The 18,622-nt window shown below is 50.4% G+C and overlaps 1 protein-coding gene across 2 annotated transcripts in view; it reads left to right on the top strand.

Moving 5' to 3' along the window:
* DNAAF9 (dynein axonemal assembly factor 9) overlaps positions 1-18,622 on the top strand; it is a 2,133,167-nt gene that overhangs the window by 843,839 nt on the left and 1,270,706 nt on the right. For both annotated transcript variants that reach the window (XM_069632250.1, XM_069632251.1), the window contains exon 13: positions 7,578-7,665. In XM_069632250.1, coding sequence (XP_069488351.1) covers positions 7,578-7,665 — 88 coding nt within the window. The remainder of the gene's footprint in view (positions 1-7,577; positions 7,666-18,622) is intronic.

Genomic DNA, 18,622 nt, shown 5'->3' with positions numbered 1-18,622 from the left:
GACTGGCTAGGTTGATGGAGCTCTTCCAGAGGTTGCCTCAGAGGACCGAAAGAAATTAATAGATCGAGGCTCTTTTCTAGCGCACCCTGCAAGGGAGGCTCCATCCCAAGGATTCGTCCAAGCGGGAGAAACCTCTAAGGTTCTCATACCAGCACGAGCACCGAGGCTAGTCCAGCTACCGGCGGATGGGTCAACAGATCCTCCCGGTGACAGTGCTGAGGAACCGGAAGGTCCTTTTACCGGGTGTTCACCCGAGGGGCTACGCCCTTGTACAGGCAATATGTCAGAGGGGGCGCCTATACGCGACACTACCAGCAACTCCGACAAGGGCGAAACGCCTACCAAGTCTCGACCCGAAAGGCCGGGTAAGCCCCATGATCTACACTCAAGAGTCCTGGACGAGGCTGGGTCCCGAAAGCCAAACAGGACTTCAGTACGTGGAAGGCAGCTCGAGAAGATGACCGCTGCACCAGAAGACATGGGCACCCGTCCGATAGCGCACCAAGGAAGGGAGCAGGTGGAGGAATGAGTGTCAAGGTGGGACTGGTGTGAACCAGGTACGTGGCCTACAGCTGATCCTTCATTTGCGCAAGGCAGGTTCCTGCTGCGTCCATATCGTCAGGGCATGAAACGGCCTCTGGAGCTGCCCTCTACCCCATCAATATCACCTACCACCCCTCCAGCCTGCAAGGCCAAGTTCTTTGAAAGGTTCCTCGGGCTCATGAAATCTCCTTGAGTGGGGGCCATCCTCTGGGACGCCATCAGGGACGTGCTCCCGCCGGCCGCGCCCATAGTCATTCCTCCCATGGCTCCAGCGCTGCAGGCAACAGTGCAGCCTGCTCCGGCCCCCCAGCCGATAGTGTAGGCTGTTCCATACCATCCTCCGCCACAGCCTCCGGCTCTGGTCTCCACACCGCAGCCTTCGGCTCTCAGATCTCCTCCACCGGCAGTGGACCCTCCGGACCACCAGGTGGACACAAACGATGAGGAGGACCCCGACACACCCAGAGTACTTGAGACTTCCTCAACCTGAGGTAAAGCAGCCAGAGGAGGGGGTACTCATGGAGGTCCTCAAGATATGCCCCGCGGTCAGAACAGGGATCCCGATGCAGGAGGACGTTGTTGCCCTGGCCAAAAAGAGGTTTCTCAAGCCCCACTCGGTCCAGCTGGTCAATCGACGCCTGGACGCCAAGTACAGGCAAATGGAGGGGGATACACTCTTGCTGTCGGCCCATCCTTAGCCACACTCTTCAGTGATTGCTGCTGCATCACTCTACTCCAAACCTCAGTTGTCAGCCTCTTCGTCAGTGGCACTTCTAGGCAAGGAGGAGAAGATATTGGAGGCGTACGGGAAAAAGCTTTATTCCAACGCTTTGCTGCATCTTAGTCGAGCCAACGCGGATGCCATGCTGGCAGCAGTTAACCAGAGGCTTTGGTGGGAAATAGCCGACTTCTTCCCGGAACTTTTGGCTCAGAGCCAGTCACGTTTCAAGGCGGGGCTGGCAGAGGCTAAAATGGTGGCGCAAGACATCATGGAGTCCACCGTGGCCCACATTGACACCTCTGGCAGGGCCATTTGCATAGCCACGGACATGAGAACGACGGCCTGGCTCAGTGCCACTAAATTTAACCCGGATGTCCACGACCGCATCTTGGACCTGCCTTTCGAGGGGGGTGACCTCTTTCACTCCACCATGGATGAAAAGCCAGATAAAAAGAAAAACAGCTTGCAAACAGCGAAGTCTTTATCCTCACAAAGGCCATGCCCAGGACGTACACCCAGTCACAGCAGCGCTCAGACAAGGGGCGTACATACGAAGGGTTCCGCGGCTTCCAAGAGCGGAGGTCCAGGCAGCACGACCGTTCGCCGACTCAACATTAAAAGGGGGGCTTACTAAGGGCTTTTTCCAGTCCCCCTCCTCTGCAGCAGCCTCAGAGTGAAAGAGGCATGACACGCCCCTCCGGGTCCACGTGTCTCCGGTGGAGGGTTGGCTTGCCCTCCATGCACAGTTCTGGCGTAAGAATTTTGCAGACCCCTGGATCCTTTCTGTAGTATCCACGTTGTACCGCCTACCTATCCCTGCCTCTCCTCCATCCTCCCTTCCGCTCCCACAGATTGGGACAGCAACTCTTCTGGCAGAGATCCGGTCGCTCGTCAAGAGCCAGGCAGTGGAGGAAGTCCCGTCAAAGGCTTGGGTTTCTACACCAGGATTTTCACCATTCAGAAAAAGAACCAGGCTAGCCTGAGAGTTGTGGTGGACCTATCCACCCTCAACCTCTCTGTACCTCTGCAAAAATTCAAGATGGTTACGCCAGCTCTCATAGCTGAGACACTGTGTAAGGAAGACTGGTTGTGCTCCCTGGATCTGAAGGACATGTCCCGATGTGGCAGCCCCATCGTTCTTTTCTACGATTCAGAATCATGGGCCACCACTTCCAATACAAGGTGCTCCCCTTCGGCCGAATACAGTGGTGGCCCTCCTCAGGGCTCAGTGCCACCACATCTACCCGTACCTCGACGACTGGCTCATCAGGGCTACATCTCTGGAAGCGGTGCACCACACTTCACACGCTCTTATGAACACACTCCACGATCTGGGCTTTTCGCTCAATCTCAAGAAGTCCCATCTTCAGCCTACACAGAGACTGACCTTCCTGGGGCTCATCTGGGACGCATGCTCCGAGAGAGTTTTTCCCTCAGAGGACAAGGTTACGGCCATCAGGAGGACCCCTACTCACTTCCTCAGCTGAGACATGACATCGGCCTGGTGGTACCAATACCTACTGGGTCTCATGGCAGCGGTCCTATTGGCTGTCCCCCACACGAGATTCAGGATGAGGAGGATACAGCTGCACTTTGCAGCATCATGGAATCGGGAGCAGGACTCTCAGGCGGAGATGATCAACTTTCCTCCTTCTCTTCACCGGGACCTCACATGGTGGTCCAGGGACTGCAACCTGCGGACGGGCCTGCCCTTCCGGCAGCGTAGCCCGCAGGTCACCATCAATACGGACTCCTCCCTCGAGGGCTGGTGCCCACTCTGGACAACCACAGCGTCCACGGAACCTGGACCTGGCAGGAGCAGGACTACCATATCAATTGGTTGGGACTAAAGGCCATCTGGCTAGCGCTCAGAGCCTTCCTTCCTGTCAATGGAGGCAAGGTCATCCTCATTCAGACAGACAACTCGACCAGCAAGTTCTATGTAAACGAGCAGGGAGGGACCAGGTCCCCTCCCCTGTGCAGACTGGCAGTCAGCATGTGGGAATATGCCCTGGAGAACAACATCCACCTCACGCATGTCCACCTTTTTGGGGAGTCCAACTTGGAAGCAGACAGGCTCAGCAGACTGGGAGCAGACGATTACGAGTGGCAATTGAACGACCAGGTGCTGCGAGAGATCTTCAGCAGATGGGGACACCCCCAGGTGGACCTCTTTGCCTCTTGGAACAACAAGAAGTGTAGAAGGGCCCCGGCTCCCTGGGCAACGCATTTCAGATTCAGTGGAGCGGCATGACAACATACGCTTTCCCACCCACTCCAGGTGATATGCAAGATATAGAAGTCTTGCCACCTCAGAGTCATTCTGATAGCTCAATGGAGGCCACCCATTCACCTTCCGACGTGCCCAGCACATCTTCTGGCACAACAGGGGGGCAGGGTCATCCACCCCGCGCCTCCGAAATTAGCCCTCACAGCATGGTTCATGAGCAAGTCACGCTAGGGCGTTGGACGTTGGACGACGTGCCCTCCTTCTCGACGCACCTCGCCCACTGGGGTGTGCAGGTGGACACATGCCGCTGTTAGGGAGAATTCTCTGTATAGGCTAATTTCCCAAACCTAGTGAGTCCCCCAGCAGCTTTGCTGGATTTTTGGGGTTTATTTTTTTCTCCTGCTAAGAGTGAGACTCTTTTTCTCCCACTCTTGGGCATGATTTGAGAATGTCCTTTGACTTTGTAATGCGTTTTATGGGCTATGGGGTCTTTTACTCCATAGGGCTTCATGTGTTTTTGGTATGTGTGTTACACAGCACCCTCAGTGCAGTAACACAGGGGTGTCATAGTGACCCCCAAACATAGACTCCATACCCTGGGACTGACTACTGTCTCCCAGGGCATGTAAAGTCACCATTGACTTTACTAGTCTTAAATTGTGAACAGAACCAGTACAAACCATCATATTGTGGAAGTACTGGTAGGGGTAATTGGATTGCCCCTGGGTCTGTTTTTCGAGGGGGCACTGTGCAGTCCCCACTCGTCGAGTTTCTAGCTGGTGGCAGTGGTTACCACGCAAAATATTCCACCGGAATATTTCCTATGGGATTTTCCCATTCATCTTAAACGGGCCACTTTTTTGGTGCAATGTTAAAGATACCGCTGGGTTATTTATTTAATATTTATACCCCTGTTGGGTCTTTTTGCCAGGACTCGGTTTTAAAATGGCGTTTGTGTTCGCCTCTGTAACTCCAACCCAAGTCGAGCCCTTTGTTCCACTTTTGGCGGGCTTCTGCACAGAAGCCTCCAAAAGTGGTGCCACTCTGTCTGGGTCTATATGATGTATGGGAGGGGGGAATAGGCACCCTGGACTGAGTTGCCTCGGCAACTCAAGTCGCACTCTTGTGTGATTGGCCCAGTGGTGAGCCACCCGGCTCACCACTTAGCATGTTTGAGTGACAGCTAGGACTGATGAATGGGGGTTTTCTGCATAAAAACAGGGCTTTGGGCACTGGAACTTCAGAAGTCTACACAGGACCTAAAGAATCCGAAGAGGGAGAAGCTGAACCGACCTACAACGACGACACCACCGGTGGAGCCCTGCTGAACCGACTCACCATTTCCCAACGACAGAGAAGTTCTTCTTCCTGGAGTCTTCTTCCTTTGAACTGGTGGGGTTAACCAGTTCGCCCTCTTTTTCGCCTTCCTGGATCGTCTTGTGGTCGAATCGCCCGTGCCAAGCACCCCGGCGGCCGGATAGCCACGCTTCACCACTACCGTGAATAAAAGGGTAGTCCCTTTTAACCGGGAAACTCAGCGGCTGGTTTCTTCCCTGGCAGTGCAACGACCTCCAGCTTTCCTCCAGGTCGAGATCTTCTCTTCCCCTGGACGAAGCACCGACTTGCACCCGCTGCCAGGAACAACTGCCCCCGCTGGAGCTTTCTCACCATTTCAAGTACTGTGTCCCGCCTGGTCTCCCTTGCAACAGATTGTTCAAGGTGTCCCGTAAATCCTTGACTCTATCCTGGGGTGACCTGGGACCTGTTAACTAACTTTTCTGAACTGATCCAACTCATTTTGAACTATCTGCAAAGACTTTTAAAGTGTACTTCAACTGTGAGATCTTGGGCCAATTCCGCCTTGCTCTCTCCAAGAGTGGGCCTGGCCTATAAACTTTTTGCTCTACAGTAGACTCTTCCTTTCTTGCCTTGCTGTGGTTCTTTTAAAAGTGTTGGTATGGTGTGCTTTCCTAATTCTGCCTTTTCCCTCCCTTTTTAAATAATTATTGGAGTGCCATCTTGGTTAAGCGCTCACCTCTGTATTGACAATAAGTGGTGTTCTTTTCCCAAAACTTGTCGAATAGTTAATCAGGGAGGTGTATATATTTCTAGTGACTGTCTTTGAACTTGCTTGCCATATTAGTGCCAGTGTATTTTTACAAGTGTGTTTTTAAATAAATAATTATATACTTTTATACCCAAGCTCTGGTCAGTGTTTGCCTGTGCTACTGTATTTTTGTACCTATTGTGTATACTCTATATACTGCCTAACTCATCTTGAGAGAAGTCTGACTGCTCAGCCACAGCTACAAGGTAAATCTGGGTGGTACAGACTGCTACCAATTGGGTTTACTCCCAACACCTGTAGTCTTAAACTTTTTGCAGTGGTCCCTAAGGGAACTGCACAGGTTTCTGCCTAACAGCCGCACTTATTTGGCAGCCATAGGATCCTACAGAAACTCAGAGGAAGAGGTATTTTCATCTGCCAACCCGATAGTCAAGAAGCATTTGACACCCATCAAGAGGCCACACCCGTGTGGGATCTCAACTTAGCGTTGGGTGCCCTGGCGCACAAACCCTTTGAGTCAATGGCATCCGCAGACATTAGGCTGGTCACCATTAAGACGGCCTTGCTAGTTGGTCTCGCTTCTGCTTGTAGCGTCAGCGAAATCCAGGCGCTAGTCGCCTCAGAGCCCTATATTACCTTTCACAAGGATAAGATGGTCCTGCGGACACACCCAGCATTCCTACCTAAGGTACCCTCTGCTTTCCATCTAAACAAGGAAATAGTGCTGCCTACTTTCTTTGCCGAGCCTAAGGACGAGGCTCAGAGGGTTCTGCATTGCCTCGATGTCAGGCGTGCTCTAAGGTTCTACTTGGACAGGACCAAGCTGTTTGTCACTTTCGGCAGGTCAAGGCTTGGGTATCAGGCATCCAAGGCCTATATAGCACGATGGATGGTAGCGGCTATTAAGGAAGCATTGAGGGGCAGCAAAAGCCACTTCCGGGTAACACGCCATGCGGTCAGAGCCATCGCATTCCAACGGCATGTTTCGTGGCAAGTCATAAGCAGGGCAGCCACCTGGTTCACCCCTTCAGCTTTCTGCAAGCATTACTGTTTGGACGCCAGCTCTAGATCAGACGCGGCTTTCGGACAGGAGGTTCTCAGAAACCTGTTTGCATAAGGAGGCTTTCCTCTCAACCCTGGGGCTACACTCCGTTGTAATTGCCCATGCAGTATGGAGGAAAGGGGACAGGACGTAAGAGTAATTATAAGTTACTGACCGTGGTGGCTAATGTGCTCTTAGTCCCCTTTCCTCCATACACCCCACCACCCCCCCATATAAAACCAGTGTCATTAGGCAATGTTAAACTATTGTCGACGCGTCTATGAGGACTGAGGTGTGGTGCCGGAAGGCGGAATCAGGGCAGCGCATGCTCCCAGGGCCTCCCCCTCCCAACCCCGCACCCCCCCGATGGCCCCTAAATTGAAAGGGGAAGAATGTTTTTTCTGGTGAAAAAGGTTCTGTCTCCTGTCCCTAGGATGAGACGCCCATGCAATATGGAGGAAAGGGGACTCACTACGGTGAGTAACTTATAATTTCTAGAACTACACAAGAGCTGCTGCCAGCCAGTGAGGTAAACTACACACCAAGCATGGGCAGGCTCTAGGAGAAGTGGGTGGGGGGAGGAGGAGTAGAGCACCTAAGTATGAGAGTTGTAGGGCACGCCTGGTACACATTACGCAGAGTAACCTTGTCAGTGAGACCCTAGATAGGGTCTCACTGTAGAAGAATGAGTTTGGCGAACCACCGGAGTTTAGATTTAGTTTAATACATATTTGACAGACTTTAGCCTTACACTGCTCTTTCAAAAATGCTTTTCTTAGTAGGTAATTAGAATGAGTCTTGCACACCTAGATTATCAATTTGCCAAGTATGTTCGATTTAGGATTTTAGATAAACATCCCAGTTTATTTTTTAAGAGTTAGTAGAGACTGCATTTTTATGTCATCTTACTATACATATGATATGTTGGTTCTTTTTAAAGTAACAATCATTTTATCTTTTTTGTCATTTGCAGTAGAATTTTGTCGCTTGTTTATTCTGCAGTTGTAGAGGCGGTTCTTGCTGGCATTAAGAGCTATATCAAAATATCCAGTGTCACTAAGGTAATAACATATGAAATGTACATTGTGATATTTACAATGCTTCACCTGTTTTTTTAATTAACTGTTTATTATATGTTTTAGTTATATGTATATTATTAAATAAATTTAATTCATCTAGCAGCTATCATAACCTGCACAATCACCCTTTTAGCACCTTCTGAATTATTGAAATTTAAAACTGGTTTTCCCTCCAGAAGAATAGCAAATGCAAAATTAAAACAATACTGTTCGTAATACATTTGTAGAAAAAGTCAATTAAATAATAGTTGTTTCTTTTTCAAATATATAATGAAAACCAACACCTTTTGAATGGAATGTTGTGAAAAAGTGCTTAAAATTGACTTTTTAATCAGTTCCAGAAGAAGGTCTGTTTTATGTACTAAATACTGCAGTCACAAACCAGAGCTCACAATTCTACATTCTATAAAGGGGTGCTATGTCCTGTTGCTTGGAGAGGGTTGAATTCTACTTATGAGCTAGACTACTATTGGTGCCATGTGTTCGGGAGGTTTCTTTCAGGCTCTTTGTAGGGCCCAAATATATCAACACACTTGGCTTCATGGGTGTTGTATTTGTGTTCCTAAGTGCGAGAATGACCAGAGCAGTCAAGGCAACCTGGGGATGCTTGTGGTCTCGTGCAGAAGGGATGCGACCTCGCAGTTCGGACTGGACTGCCACCTCCCTCCCCTGACCACCACAAGGGGTAGGGACTCCCATTCCTGTTATGGAACTCCATATAATGGCACAGACTATTGCCTACAGGACAAGCTCCACAATACCAAAGGCTCTTGTAATCGAAATATGCAACATACTGAGACGAGAATGTTTAATTGTGAATTGTAATGGGTTATTTATAACGCTCTTAATGCCCAGTGGTTTCTAAGCGCAGACCCGGGGATCGAACCTGTAGTGCTCTGCATCGGCCTGCTTCCAAGGCGAGCGCGTTGGCCCTTAGCTATCCTCCCGAGACATAAATAACCCACCTTGTATAGAGACAGAGTGAGGGAGGAACGCGTGAGCAGCCTAGAGAGGGCCCATTGCTGCATAAGACTGAAAGGAGGTGGAGTACACAGCAGAGGGGAGAACCGCACGTTTGCAGCACTCGCTTGAGATGCGAAGCTAGAACGCTAAAGTCACAACAGCATACCAGCACCAGAGAGTATCTGGGCAGGAGCCTGTTATGAGAGGTTGACACGCTTAAGTCAAGGCTCAACCCTGATACAAGAGAACATTAGGCAGGAGCCCAGTATGAGAGGCTGACACGCCAAAGCACCACTGCAGCCCCGACACGAGAAGGACATCATACAGGAGCCCAAGATGAGAAACTGGGAAATTGGGACAGACAAACCCTTGTAACGCTAAAGAAGGCAAAGCAAACATGTTCCATGGTTCAAAGAGGTCGACAAGTAACAAGGTTCCTGAAGACGTCCCCCCCCCCCCTCCTAAGGGAAGGTAACGGGGAGAACAGGGATACCGAGAGACCAAATAGAGATAATTATATTGTGCAGATCACTCGTCCTAGTAGAACTAATGAGAGAAACATATCTTTGAACCACCTGGTTCTCTCCTGATCTTAAATTATCAGAAAGACACAAACGGAGACACTTAGAAACTAAATGCTAGTGTTAAAACAAGAAATAACAATACGCTGGGAGAAGGGGAAGCCTAAAAATATTTCATATCAGAAGAGAATGTGTGACTATGCACCAGGTATTGTCACTCCCCAAGGGAGAGCCCATCCCATGAGGTTGGGGAGGTGCGGCCTCTACCCAATAGTCCCCCTAGTGGTGGTTAATGTGGGAGGACCTCATGGGGAGGGACTGCACTCCTCTAGGGATCAGGTGGATCACCTATGGTACATCCCGTTGGCCAACATTGCATGCCAACCTTCCCTAACCCTACCACCTCCATTCCATACTACTTCCTTGAGAGTATATTTATTTGTTACATTTTTGAAACGCCCAGACCCGGAGGTATCACAGAGTTAGTTACAGTGTATATACAAAATGGTTACAGTGACAGAAAGCAAACATAAAAGCCATTGGCCAGCGTCCGTAGGCAACAAGTTACTCATATTTGTCAAATAGCCATGTCTTTTAAAAGTAGGGAAAGATTGTTGATTTCTGATCGATGGTGGGAGGGAGTTCTAGAAGGCAGGTGTTGTATGTAACGCAGAAACTCACTCCACCTGCTTTTTTGTTTTGAAGCGAGTAGATCCATGTATTTCTATAGTGAAGGAAAGGCTGCCCAAACAAAGTACCAGGACGAAGAAGAGCACAGCAGAGTACCGACTGTGCTAGTACTGCTACATGGCCAGGAGGATGCATGAAGATCAATCTATCAAGAACAACAAAGGGCTTTGACAATCCGCCAGGGTGGGACTGGCAACAATGTATAAGAAGAGAAGGACTGAAGATTTTGTGAAGCCCAGCTGGGAGAGGCAGCAGGTGTGGAAACCAGCCAGTGTAGGTGTTTCGAATCCTGTCTGCTGACTGGGGATGCCAAAGAGTGGAGGATGCTGGCGAAGCGCTTAGCGAGTCCTTGGGTTCTGCTGGAGCAGACCGGAACACGGAGACGGAAGAGAGAGTGGAGATGTTCAGTAGAGTGCTGGGCCACCGTTGTGCTGCAGAAGAGAGAAGCCTGAAGAGCCGGAGAGACTTACCCCAGCCCCAGGAAGTCCCAGTGGCGTACCAAAGTCCCAACAAAGGTAACTGGAGCTACGAGAGACCCGGAGGGGACACAGGGATGGAAGAGGGGCAGGCTCGAGCAGCTCTCTGCGGGCCCAGTAGTAACAAGCAAACTATTGGGATAGGTGGACCGGGTATCCGAGGAGAACTTCCTTGTCGCAGTGGCAGCAACAAGCCCACTGACCACTAGAGAAGGGTCTGGGTCCCCCATACAAGCACATTGAGCACACGAGGCAAGCTTCCTCAATGCAGTGGTGGCAACAAGCCCACTGACCAGCAGATAAGGCTCTGGGAGCCCGACATAAGTGTACTAAGCATCTGAGGTAAGCATCCTCGTCACAGTGGTGTAGAAAAGTCCAAAGAGGCCAGAGAAGGATTTGGGACTCTGTTAATTCCATGAGAAGGGGTTGAAAGAGACATTGAGTTGTGAGATACGAGAAAAAACTCTCAAGCACCAGGAGAAGGCAGTCCTTCTGGGGGATGGGTGAGGGAGTTGCGGGAGAGCACTCGAGAGCTGCGCCAAGATGGTAGCTCCAATGTGAGCTCCCATATTTGCACCACTAATCCAGATAAATTCCAGTGCCATCGAACATATTATACACCCGCATGGCTTCCTGATTACTAACGGAGGAGCCGGTGTGTCAGATCCTTGTGTCTCAGGCGGGCCGCGTGTGTCTGTGTGGTGCAGGAGATCTTCTCTTCTGCTGAGCGGCTCCAGGGTTGATGGCAGAGAGGACTGGTATTGCCGCCGGGACCATAACTCTGCTGGGTGAAAGAGGTAGTCTCCCAGGGTTTGGTGCGGCGGCTGAAGCCCCGGTGCTGCGAGGGGCTACCGGCCTGGTGGGCAAGTATGTGCTTGATCCCAACGGGCGAGTGAGAGTATCCTGTTCAGCCGAAGTGGGCTGTGGGCTGGAGCGAGGCGGCCTGGTGGCTGAGGATACGAGGCAGACACAGGTGCCATGCCTGAGCAGGCGGAGTGAGGGATGGTCCTCTGAGGAGCATATGGGGCTCCTGCGGGGGCCGGAGCATATGGTGGGCAGGCGAAGTTGGGGAGAGCATCCTTGGAACTGATGGGGCACCGGCTGGGGCAGGCAGGCACAGTGCCCGCTGGAAACATCTCAGGTACCCTATTGGTGGCACTGGTTGTGAGGGGCAACCGCTGCACAGACCTCTGGACGAGAGTCTAGGCCATGGAGCTGCGGAACGTGCTGCAGCACACACTGGCCTGCAATCATAGGGGTCATTCAGGTGGTGGTCAGGGTGCTGAACAGTCAGGGCCAGGGCAGCAATCCAGATAGGCCACATCTGCTGCTTATTTAGCCCGAAGTGCAAGGATTCCACAGGAGGCATGCAGGGGACAGCCTGCGGTGAGGAGGGTGATTGGACCTGCAGGGGCAGAAAAGACACCCCCCTAGCCCCTCACTATACCATTTTCTGCCCGGTGGGGCACAGGAACCCTGGGGGGGGGGGTCGCCGGGGGCCCACTCCTCCACTCCCCTAATCGCCCAAGCGCTGCTGGATCCAGAGGGGATGCCCCACACCTTGCGGCGGGCCTACATCCACCTGCATTGTGAACTGAGGGGGGTGAACCCCCTCCCACCCCCAGTGAGCCAACAATCGGCACAGGCCAGGATGAGGAAAGCTGACAAAACTCAATCTAAGCTGCCATATGCTACCCCCTACCAGCTCAAACACACGTCATGGGGGTCACAGGAAGTGGATGCTGCAGTGGAATTGTGGAGGGAGACCTCTTCTGATTCCCTGCAGGATATTAAGGGCAGACTAAAGCAGCTACAGGTGGGTATCCACTCCCTAGATAATAAACCGGATATCCGAACCTGTAAAGTTGATCATATGCAGGTGAGATTGAACAAGCATGACAATAGACTGGACGAGGCAGAACAACTCCTGTCCTCCTCTGTAGAGGTTGAGGCTGGAAATACTGCACAAGAAGTGGCCCAGCTGTAAAAAGTGGTCAAGGAGCGATCAGGCAAGCAGGACTGAGTTTGAATGCAGATCTCGCTGTTATAATCTCAGGATTGTAGGGGTCTCCAAGGTGGTGGACAAAAGGACCCATGGGACTGTTTGTGGAGGCGATACTGCGGGAGGCTTTGGGGGATGGTGCCTTCTCATCGGCTTTCGTGGTGGAGAGGGCCCATTGCATTCCGGGGACGACGACCCAGTGCCAGGCGTGTCGCCCAGTCCCATCATCGCCAGGCTTCTTAAATATTGTGTCGGAGACTTAACACTGCAGTGGTCAAGGGAGCTGGGCGCTCTAACATATGAAGGGGATTCAATCAATCTTTTCCCTGATTTCTTCAACAGAGTGCAGGCGTCAAGGAAGAACTATGTTGAGGTGAAGAAGAGACTCCAGACGAAAGGCTTCAAGTACGCCATGCTTTTCCCCGCGCCGCTGCACGTCAAACAAAATGGGAAGGCCCTATTCTTTCAATCTCCCGAACAAGCAAGTGAATTCCTGTACTCCGTTGACGGTGGGGCTGGGCCAGTGAAGAGCAGAAACGGCCAAGGCAAACCTCAGACCAAGATCTTTGTTAACATTTCAGCAGTGCACTGGTGATCCTATTCATGCCATTTTTGTTGTAGGCTGGGGGTAGCCTTTTTTCGAGGCATGCATAGTCCTTCGTGGCGGGTGGAGTTGGCCAAGCCTCGAGAGGTTTCCATGCCTTGGCTCTGTTTTGTGAATTTGGGTGGGGGTCTAACTGGCAGATTGGTGTTGCTGGTGGGGGTTGGGCATGGGGGTGGGCATTTGCTGTTGGTTGTTTGTTAGTTGTTAGGTTGCTTTTGACGATTGACATACCATACTTCTTAATGATCCCGACAAGATATCTACACCTGGGGGATGTGAGGCATATAGAGGGCAGTGGGCAGATGTTTGCCCTGTTGAAGGAAGGGTTCACGTGCTATTTTCACGGTAGTTGGTTTGGGGGTGGCCTTGAAGGGTCTCTGGCGGAACGTTGGAGGCTTCTCGGGATGGTTGGATCATCATGCAACTCCTGGTTTTTGGATGCCTCTCCTGAACTTGCATGGCCAATAAGCGAGTCACATGTATGACACGGAATGTATGGGATGTGACCTTCCCCTCCAAATCCAGTAAGGTTTTGCTATATATGCAGACACACCATGCTTTTCTGCATGAGACGCACCTTTTACCCACTGGGGAGGCCGCCTTTGTCAAGTCATGGGGCTGCCCTAGATATTTCTCCTCTTACTCACCACTCACATGTCGTATGTATACTCATCAGGGGAACACTGGGTTTCCAATGCCAAGAGGTGATTAGGGACATTGAGGGGAGGGCCTTAATTCTTACTGGTCTGATACAAGGACTAGAGTTCACGTTTATTAATTATGACCCCAACACTGATTCACTAGAGACGCTGGAGTTTATCGAGGAACAGCTGAAGAGGCTCCCAGCGAATATTGTTCTGTGGGCAGGGGTTTTGAATGCTGTTATGTGCTCCACTTTGGAAGGGTCGGGGGGAGACAACAGGGGGACTGCCAGGGTTACGCACAAGCTACAACAGATCTGTGCCACGGAGGAACTTGTAGATGTGTGGAGGCGCCGCCACTGGCATGAAAAGGGTTACACTTTTATGTCCTCAGTGCATGGTTCAGTATCGAGGCTTGATTACATCTTGGATTCTGTGAGGGAGATCTGGACAAGTCACGGAGTGGAGTATTCTGGCCCATACACTCTGACCAGGCCCCGGTGGTTGCTTCGCTCATTGTCCTTGGGAAGGGGCTGGGTGGTAGGAGTTGGATGTTCTTCAAAAATGAGTCTTTGTTATTCAATATTTCAGGAGACTGTTCGGGAGGAGATTGTCCACTTCTTCTAGGAGAATGAAAGCACTGTAGCCTCTTACTCCACTCTTTGTGAGGCCTTCCAATGCATTAGAGGGATATGCATTGTAAAGGAGGCAGGAGTCCTCAAAGGTATTAGGGCTGAGCTGACCGCCTGTGAGAATCACCTGAGGGGCTTGGAGGCGGAGCCAGAGTTCCTTACAAACTTGGGGCTCCATGTGCTTGTTCATAGGGAGCTGGGGCTGTTCAGGGAGACGGCCGAGAAAGAGGTGAAATTCCTCAATTGTTATGTAGTGCGCCAGTATGGCGAGGGGCAGAGGCCGGGGAGACTGTTGGTGTGTACAATAAGGTCGGAAACCGCAAGGTCCCACATCACAACTACGAAGTCACCAGAAGGGGATCTCTTACAGATAGATAAGGCGATTGCAAGGGCGTGGTTAATTACTATAGAGTGCTATACTCCTCCAAAACTACTGTGAGCCAGGAGATTCTGAACAACTACTTGGACCACGTAGGGCTGTACTGCTTGGCTCAAGAGGAGAGCCAGCTACTGGGCAGACAGTTGACAGAGCAAGAGATGCATGTTTACATTAAATCACTGCGCGCTGGGAAAGACTCTGACCCTGACAGCCTATCAGCTCATTTTCATAAAGCATATGCAACAATCCTTGTTCCCCACATGCTAAACATGTATCAACAGGCGCTGCGTGCCGGCTGCCTCCCTGTATTGCTGCGGGAAGCAGTGGTCACTTTGCTATTCAAGCTGCGGAACAACGCTGAGAACTGCTCATCCTATCGGCTGACATCGCTGTTAAACCTTGACAACAAGATATTGGCTAGGGCACTTGCCAACAGACTTTCTCCGCTAATGCCTAGGTGTGTCCTTGCGGACCAGCCAGGTTTCATGCCTGGGAGAGGTCCACATTGTATGGATTACGCATGGTATTCAGCCTTCTCCCGGTACTTGAACAGCAATTCCCGGTAGTGGTGGCCCTTCTCGACGCTGAGAAGGCGTTTGATTCAATAGAATGGCCTTTCATATTTGCAGTTTTGCAGCGTATGGCCCTGGGGTAGTTATTTATAGCGTGGTTTCCCTGCTGTATAAGGACCCGGTGGCACAGCTAAGGGTGAATGGCAGAGTATCTGATCCCATCAAGATGGGAAGAGGCACAAGACAGGAGTGCTATCTGCCCCTCCTGTTCGTCCTTGCAGTGCAGCCCCTGGCTGAACTGGTGAAATCTAGGCACATTCAGAGGGGATTAAGTTTGTTCACTCATAAATTGTTGATTTTACTCTAAGCCGATGACTTGATATTATTTAAGGACCCTAGAACGAACCTGGCATTGGTCATGACCAACATATTGGATTTTGGATGTGCGCCCCGCTAAGTTGGTGCTGTTCCCATTAACCGACGGTACCGGAACGGGTTTAACTTCCAGTGGCATACTGATTTCACCTGGTATCTTGGATTGATGCTTGTGCAATCCCAGAAGATTTTACACTGGGAAAATCATGGAGCAAAATTAGCTCAGACTGAGGAGTCTCTTGCGAGATGAAAGAATTTCCCTCTGTCGCTTTATGGTTAGATTTCGTTGATAAAAATGGTTATCATGGCCAGGTTTCTGTATACTTTTCTTAATGTGCCCATAGCGGTTCCCTCTTCCTTTTCTAAATCACTGAGGGCCGTAATTACAGGATTTGTATGGCAGGGGAAGCAGGCACGAGTGCGCTGGAGCAAGCTAGTGGCTCCCTTGGAAAGGGGGCGGTAGCCCTTGTGCTTCCAGACCTGGCGGCGTTTTGGGTTTTAGCACAGGATTCATTCCTTTCTTACTAGAATGATTCTGTTCCAGACAGTTCGCATGTCCAGATGGAGAGGGCGATGGTAGCGCCGTCCCTCCTTAGGGCTGTCACTCACTTTGCTGCAGCGTATGCCAAGAGCCGACCACATGGTTGAGATCATGTGTGGAGCATGGAGCCGGATCGAGGGAGCGGCACGGCTTGGGGTTCTTTCTGTACCCGCCAACCTTTCCTGTCACGCACGTTCTGGGGATCGCACTAACGGGGGTGGGGGGAAAGGTCTACAAACAGTGTATGGCCATGGCCAGATTAGGTATCTCATGTTGTCAGGATCTATTCCCCAGGGGGCAGTTTATGACGCTCAAAGAGTTCAAAGCGAAGGGCAATGTATCAGCGCTCAACATTTTTATGTATTTAAGCTACGCATCGGACTGAAGGATCAGTTCCCCTCTCTCCCCAGAGAGTCTCCCGCAGCCCTGGTGCTGCATGGGTTGATTAGCACTGGGAGCGGGACCAAATTGGTCTTCAAGTTGTAGGCCAGCATAATAGATAAAACAGCGGGCTGTAGGGAGGATTACCGCAGCAAATGCAAATGAGAGAGTGCTCTTGCGATTACGATACCAGATGAAACTTGGCGGTTCTGTTGTGCGCAGACAAGTAGGGTTGCCGTCAATAGTAGATTTAAGCTGATCCACTACATTTCTTCACCAGTTTTATCTAACCCCCGCTGACCTCCATATTTTTTTTCCTGAGACACCGGACTCGTGCCGGAGATGTGGAACTTTATTTATGCGCTACATTCTTTCTTGCACTTGGCATGGAGCTGTACTTGCAGGTCTTTTGGACACGGTTATGACATTGTCAGTGGGATTGCTGGGGAGGAGTTGTTGCCTTCCCCCATGGTTGCTTTGTTGGGGCAAACAAAAGATTTACAGACGCACGTCTGGTGTCTGCACAATCTATTATTGTTGCTTGCAAAGAGAAGGGCTACCATGGTGGGGGAGGGGAAGCATCTCCCTGCATATGACCAGTGGAGAGCAGACATTTTGAATTGTCAAGACATGGAGACTGAATACTGTCCTGCTGTGCACCCGGCCGCCAGGCTAAGTAACATTTGGGTCCCACATGTGACATTTCTATTATCTGAATGGGTGATGCCTCTGATAGCTCAGCTCCCATGTGTGATGCATAATCCACAATGCCAATGTTTTCCCTACTATATCTGTTACTATTGTATTGTGTGGGTTGGGGAATGAACTGCCGTCTGTATTTAGTTGTAATTTTTGTGTTGATTATGGAAACTAACAAAAACAGTTTAAAAAGAAAATTAGTGAGTCCTTCTCCTGGTCAAGAAACTGAAAACCCTTTTGATACACGCAAGCGACACCAGGGGAAGGGAGTAATTCCCCCTGGATTTATGAACTATATTGGAGTGTGTGAACCAATACCAGAAGGGAGGTCTTCTCCTAATTCCAAAGGTTGACTGGTGCAAACGTTTGTTGGATTTACAAGCCAGGGCAAGGGAGTCATTCCCCCTGGTATCCTTTGCCAAAGAACAATTCTGGGAATATCGCCCAAATAGCAGGAGAAGGGAGTCATTCTTCTGGAGGATTAACTTTCCGATCGCTGAATCTTTAGTTGTAGCATTAAGGGTTAGAAGTAGGTTGTGGCACAAAACGATGGAGTTGATTTCCACTGACATTCTGACAGATCCTTTAGTATTAAGTTTGAGGCAGGGGTAACCCCTCTTAGAAAATGGGGATAGTGAGGGTTTCTTCTATTTTGATAAAGGTTTTTGCCAACCTTGTTTCGGCATCCTTCTTTGACACTCTTACAGATAGTCCGAAGGAATGTACATTGTGAATGAAAGTTTACCAGACAGCCAAATAAATAAGCCAGTGTCTCAATGCAAGTTGGAGAAGGTTTGCCTGTAACTATTGTTCGAATGGATTGTGTCATCCCACGTATTCCTCATCTTTGATCTTTGATATTCGTATCACCCAGCTTTGCTGCTTCGGAAAAAAATGTTCACCCACCAGAGGGCGTTGTGCTTGATGTCGTGACGTCGACGTTCCTTGAGGGCTGCCGTCGTGCGTCAACTTCATCTGTAGCATAAATAGCTCATGCCGCGCCCGTTGTCTTCAGTTCCGTTTTTCTGAAAGCTTTGCTTAGAGTGTGATGGGCATGCATCAGAAAATATTTTCTTCTCCAGCATGGGGTCTGGCATGGATTCACATGCTCATGAATATTCTCCGTCGTCAGGCTGGGAATCCTCGGTAAAGAAAAAATCAGTGTCAGTTTCGTTTCTGATCTGTCTTTCTTAGTAGTAACCAATCCCTGATCTCTGGGTCATACTGCCCCCAGCCAATGACTGCCCTCTCCCTAAGCCCCGCCTCTGGCAGCCATCCTCAGATTTTTACCGCACGCTCAAGTGTCCTCATGCTTCAGCTCTCGAGTTATTGCTGTGTTTTCGCGCTTTTTCAGGAGAGTTTCTCATTTTTTCGGTTTAATCGAGCCTCAAGCTCCACCGTTTCTACTTCCGATAATGGGGACCCATTTCGGAATTCTTCTACGCCCCTCAAGGGTGAAGTTTTCGTCGAGTTTACACTTCTTGGAGGATTCCGGAAGATCTGCGGCCTACCTCAACGGACAT

The sequence above is a fragment of the Ambystoma mexicanum genome, chromosome 6q (assembly GCF_040938575.1).
Source record: "Ambystoma mexicanum isolate Mex_15411 chromosome 6q, UKY_AmexF1_1, whole genome shotgun sequence".
NCBI classification, from domain to species: domain Eukaryota; kingdom Metazoa; phylum Chordata; class Amphibia; order Caudata; family Ambystomatidae; genus Ambystoma; species Ambystoma mexicanum.
This window is presented reverse-complemented; position numbering and strand designations above follow the sequence as displayed.